Source organism: Epinephelus fuscoguttatus, linkage group LG3 (genome assembly GCF_011397635.1).
Source record: "Epinephelus fuscoguttatus linkage group LG3, E.fuscoguttatus.final_Chr_v1".
Classification (NCBI taxonomy): domain Eukaryota; kingdom Metazoa; phylum Chordata; class Actinopteri; order Perciformes; family Serranidae; genus Epinephelus; species Epinephelus fuscoguttatus.
The window spans coordinates 2,841,697-2,847,863 of NC_064754.1; the positions used below are offsets into that span (position 1 = coordinate 2,841,697).

At 40.9% G+C, this 6,167-nt stretch overlaps 1 protein-coding gene across 1 annotated transcript in view; it reads left to right on the forward strand.

The window, feature by feature from the left end:
• ppp3r1b (protein phosphatase 3 (formerly 2B), regulatory s1ubunit B, alpha isoform, b) overlaps positions 1 to 6,167 on the forward strand; it is a 51,185-nt gene that overhangs the window by 9,778 nt on the left and 35,240 nt on the right. Inside the window, exon 2 of the mRNA XM_049572576.1 lies at positions 3,178 to 3,217. Coding sequence (XP_049428533.1) covers positions 3,178 to 3,217 — 40 coding nt within the window. The remainder of the gene's footprint in view (positions 1 to 3,177; positions 3,218 to 6,167) is intronic.

A 6,167-nucleotide genomic window follows, 5' to 3' on the forward strand; every position in this document is an offset into this window, starting at 1 on the left:
TTCAGTGGCTTGTATGTTTGCATGCTGTGCTTCATATCTAGCTCTGCCCATCTGGTGGCACTTTTACGTCACTACAGTAACATTTCAGCTGGCACATGAACAGACACAGTGACTGAAATAATAGTAATGATAATAAAAATAGGACAAGAATAACCTGATGACATCACACACGTCATGAAAGACGACCGGGGATAATTGGTGTGGACCATTGTGTAGTCTGAGAACAGAACAGACAAATGTCGTGCAGTGTGAGTCCAGCAAAAGGGAGGTTTTTACCACAACAAACAGGTCCAGTGATTTAAACCGGTAAAAGCACTGCATAAAGTAGTTTCACGTTTCTTTTCTGATGCCCTCCTCTAACTAACGTGGCCAATTCTAAAACGAGTGGCCCTTTCTAGAGCCAGTGTTTGCTTTGTCCGTTGTGGGACCCTGCAGCAACATAGCGATCTTTGTAGACCTGCTCCCTGTGCAGATATTAACCACTGGTATCAAAACAAAAACACAACCACTTTTATTTTCAGATGATTATACATTAAAGAAAACGCACATATTATACTCCATTTTTGCCAATACATCCTCATAAATTCTGCTGTGGCCGTGCTGCCTGCTCTCTCCGGTTTTATGCCAGGCTCAGCACCTTTCAAAGACTCCTTGCGAAGCACTCCTCCGGGGATTTTTCGGACCTAATTGTATTGTGGAGTTTTGCACAGCGGCGACCAGATCTTTGCTCTCAAACCACAAAAAAATGTGATGGCCCAACAGTCTCTTTCAGTACATTATTCTGTGCTTTCTTTTGATTTTCACATTGGCTAGTCATCCTGTTTAATTTGTCTTCTGATTAAATGGGAACCATTGTAACAAGTTGTAGGAACCCTCTGCAAGTAATTGGTTGCTGGCAGACACTCAATAAAATGGTTAATCAGCAGTGTTGTGCACTGTAGAGCCGATGTGCTGCTGGTTCTGCTGGCCTGAATAGAATATAATGTCTATAGCCTTACTTTTGTGTAGGAGCATTTATAGACTGAGCTGAGCAGTGATGCGCGGGTCGACCCGTAACCCGCGGGACCCGCAAATGGACCTGCGGGTCGGACAGCAGTGATCGTCTGTTAAATCGGTCTGTAAATGACATTTTGACATTATTGGCTATTACTGTCATGGCATCCGAAGGTACTGATGCGTTGAGCAGGTGACAGTCCGCGGCCGTTTTCAAAACACACTTGTGTCACACACTCCAAAAGAAACTTGTTGAAACTTTAAACAATAATTTATTGTACAAAACGGGGGAAACAAACGTTGACAAAAACGGTTCCATAATTCATATTAAATTCAAAAGATAATGAAAAAACAGCTACAAGTTAGAGGGAATAGTGATAAAGTGGTAAAACTTGGCATTGATCCACAGCCTCAGACGGATGTGCCCAAGCCTGCCCTGCGCACAAGCTCAGTTGGTAGGCTATACTATATTTTCACATTTTTAACAATGCAATTTAGAAGTTTTTATTTTTATTGATAACCTACATTTACCAACAACAAAAAGACTACATTTAGCACCAAAAAAAAGTAAAAAAAAAAACAAAACAAAAACAAATATCCAATACCAGATTTTCATAACGAATACCTACCCATAGAATCGAATATCCAAATATTTGGGTACAGCCCTAATAAATTCTTCGTACTGGAGCTTAAAGTCAGTTTGATCAAGCAAGAATACCAGACATTCTCTAAGTCCAGTTTCTGAATTGTGAGGATTTGCTGCTTGTCTTCATTTAATGTGACAGTAAACGTGTCTCTAATATAATTGGATTTCAGACTGCTGGTTAGACAGAACAAACACTGTGAAGGTGTCACTTTGGGCTCTGGCTCATTGTGACAAACATTTCTCACTATTTTTACAAACCAAACAATCAGTCGATTAATGGGGAAAATAATCAGCCGGTTGATCCATAATGAAAATGATTATTAGTTAAAAATTAAAAATGAGCTCCACCTCAACCAACTGCAACAGTAGAATCCTGCTAGGGATGTGCGTGATTAGTCGTCTAAACGATTAAACGGCACAAAGTGTCTCGTACTTCAGCGGCATTTAAAATCCAACATGGCTGTTGAAGATTGTGATTAAAGGCTTCAAAGGGCTCTGAATGCACACAGTATTTTTTGGGACGTTTCAAATACTTAACAATAAATCGTGCTAAATTTTGACAGTTCTCTGAGTGTTTTTTTCTTTTTAAGACTAGTCAACTAGTCTTAATTAAAATTTTCCTCTAGTCTCCAGGAACATCCCTGACTGACATACTGAAGGAACATTTTTTATCCAGGACTTTACTTGTAACAGAGTATTTTTACAGTGTGGTATTTGTGTTTTTACTAAAGTACTTAATCTGAATACTGCCTCCACTGCTGGTTGCAGCCTTTAGTGACTACCAAGTTTGTTGGGACATTTGTTGACCTCTATCAGCTTCTCCTTCTGTACAACAAAAAAATTCTGGTACACACCTGCCTGAACTACAGCAGCTTGTAGTAGACAAATGCCATAAAGTCACATTTTACAACAGGGAAGCAAGTTTTGTAATAAAGGTAGAGATCCAACAGAAACACCTGGTGAACACACGCGATTCGGAGAGTCGGAGAGTGAGATTTTTGAGCCCCACATCTCAGTGACTGGCCCCTATATTCATGAAGTGTTGAACAGCAACCTTGTCAAACCTAACATAGAGTTAATGTGACTCTTGTTAAGAGTTGAAGAGGAAAGCTGCAGCCGAGTCGAGCAGCTTGATTCAAGTCCTCGAGAGATGGGATGAGGCGAATCAAGGCGGCATGTTGGCCTAGTTTCAGCGTCCAGATCATTCTGTCGCTCATGCATAATGAAGAGCACCAACAATTAGCCAAGAACAGGACATAGTTCAATTCATCTTTTATACACTAGAGTTGAGTTTACAGATTTGTCCTACGTGTAAGAGGAACAATATTTCTTTCAGTCCTTGAAGAACTATTTGTTCATCCAACATCAGTGGGCTTTAATGTGATGTGCTGACGAGCCCTTTAAACAGTGCTGCTGTGTTTTCATGCATTTAAAGCCTTTTGCTCCTTGTGATATAAATGACAATACAGATTTTCCTTTTTTGTCTTGAATTAGATTCGTAATTGTGAAACACTTGTTTGACTTGTTCTCTTTTTCAGGGAAATGAAGCCAGTTATGCCCTGGACATGTGCTCGCACTGTAAGTATTAATAAATGTCACTCCACCATGTGGTGTTAAATAAAACACCAAACTGCTGACTAACCGTGTGTGTGCTTAGACAAAGGAGAGAGTATCTGTTATCTGTGTTCACTTTGAATGTGGTGAAAACCAAAACGAAGTGTCCATGAAAAATATATCTGGGCATTTTTTATTTGAAACAAAGGTCAGGTTCAGAAATAATACTGCAGTTAGACTTTTTAAGTATCTTACTTTAAGTATTAACAAATTTTTATGTCTCTGCACCGTAGCCCTGACCGTTATGTTGTCAGTTGTACATCCATCCATCCATATATTCCATGTATATGTCCCCCTCTTGTGAGTCAAGAATGAACTGATTAGTTTTGGGGGTCATAGGTCAGAGATCAAGGTCACTGTGGCCTTTTTTGTCTTATTGTCGTGAACATGATAAGAGGAACACCCTAAGGGAATTTCTTCATATTTTGGCACAAACATCCATTTTGAGTCAAGGATGAACTAATTAGTTTCTTGGTGGTCATAGGCCAAAGGTCAAGGTCACAGTGACCTTGTCTGTGGCATTTTTGTGCACCAGATATCTCAAGAACACCATGAGGAAATGTCTTCAAATTGAGCACAATTTACCACTTGGACTAGGGATTAACTTATTTATTTTTTGTGGTCAGAGGTCAATATCACTGTGACCTTGTCTGTCTAATTCTCATGAACACAACCTTGAAGGAATTTCTTCAAATTTGCCATGAACACTCACTTAGATTTAATGATGAACTGATTAGATTTTGCTGGTCAAGGGTCATAGGTTAAGGTCACTGTGACCTTGCACACATCTCATTCTAATGAACACAATATTTCAAGAACAGCAATGAGGGAATTTCTTCACATTTGGCACAAACATTCACTTGGACTCAACGGTGAACTGATTAGATTTTGGTGGTCAAAGGTCAAAGTTACTGTGTCCTTAAAAATGTCCGCTGATTATGAAGAAATGTCACACAAATGTCTAACAGGATAAAATGATGAAATTATGACATTTTCTATCCAAAAGGTCAAAGGTCAGGTTCGCTGAGACAACATAACATTCTGCAAAAACACTTTTCTTGCCATTATTTACTGTCATATCTCAGGAACAGATGGAAAGACATTTGGTTAGATGCTGAATTGGTGACTCTAATCTTGTGTGTCCACCTTGGAGCTGTGCTGACTGTATAGATCTTCTGTGCTCTCGGGGGAAGACGTGTGTGAAGCATTCACGTTTATGCAAATTGACAGGTTCGTGGAAACACACAGACTCAAGGCGTTAATTCAACAAAACATTCACAACCAAGGCAAATATCAAATACATCAGTTGGTAATATTGTCAAACAGCTGCACATAAACTTTAAATATAGTGCAGAATTAATAGATTTAGGCCTGATGAAATATTATCTGCCAAGTGTTGGGCAGGTTTTGATCATCTTTGCCACAGACACAATATAAACAGAACTCAAAGTGTTGAAGTTTGATACCCTGCACTATTGGATAGTGATCATCAGGGGAGAAACCAGACATGTTTTCATTGAGTGTGGGATACGATGGTGGCCTGTGAAACACACAGACATTAATTCAACAAAACATTCACAACCAAGGCAAATATCAAATACATCAGTTGGTAATATTGTCAAACAGCTGCACATAAACTTTAAATATAGTGCAGAATTAATAGATTTAGGCCTGATGAAATATTATCTGCCAAGTGTTGGGCAGGTTTTGATCATCTTTGCCACAGACACAATATAAACAGAACTCAAAGTGTTGAAGTTTGATACCCTGCACTATTGGATAGTGATCATCAGGGGAGAAACCAGACATGTTTTCATTGAGTGTGGGATACGATGGTGGCCTGTGATGGATGTGAACGTCACCACATGCTGCACCTTCCTCTGCAGGCCTCTGCCAGCAGCCTGACTCCCAACACTCTGAGGCTAAAAATGCCTCATCGCTCTGTAAAGGTCAGTGTCAGGGCTGTTGGGAAAACCACCTTTATTTTTAGTCACGGCAATATCCCAGTTTTAATTAGTCGGTCGCTTTGCTCTGACCCCCTCCAACTCCGGAGAGGAAAGCTTGACGCTTAATTAGAAAATAATGACTGTAATGTCTGGACTTCTTTTTGAGTAGGAAGATTGAAAGCTGAACTTTGGTCTCAAAATTACGTCAACCTCTGCTGGTATCGGATACGTTTGCTGAGTGGGTGGGAGGTTTGGGGGGTCTGCGCCCTAACGAGCTGTTAAGAAAGGTGTCAAAGACTGGAGGGAGATTTATGACCTGTGCTCCGTCTCTGCTCTCCTCATGCAGCCTGTTGATTTCCAGCGCAGCCTTTTCTTGAACCGTGTGGTCAGGAAAGTTGATACCAAATCTTTAAGTTTCTAATCTGTGAGCAAGTCCAGACCCTGTTGTGTGACCGAGTCTTGAGCAAAGTCACACCGGCAGCTCTCAAGTGTATCACCGCTCACCTAACCTCACCTGTGTTTTTGGAGGGGTGTCTGGGTTGACGCCCTTTAAAGGGGAGACGTGAGCGGCAGGTTTCAGTCTGGCAGACGGTGCTGTATTTCTCCAGTCCACTGACGGACTTTGCCTGCTCAGGGATATTTATGGGGAACTCCGATGCTGCCACGCCTCGACTCCCCACCCTTCTTTTCTTTCAGGACCAGCAGTTCAGTGCAACTGCTTTCCTTGTTAAAAGCAGATCTGCCCTGCTGGAGTTACCCACTCGTCCATCACGTACACGAGGATGTGGGCAGCACAGGCTGTGAAGAAAAGACTGCAAGCCAGTAAACATGGACATAAAGAATCCATCACTCCACAGGGCATCTTAAATGTTTAGTGACAATCTTATCCAGAGGTGCTTTTAAAGCGTTATCCACCACACAAGGCTGTGTCACATTTGTCTTTCTTAAAGCTGCTGAAAACAATCTGC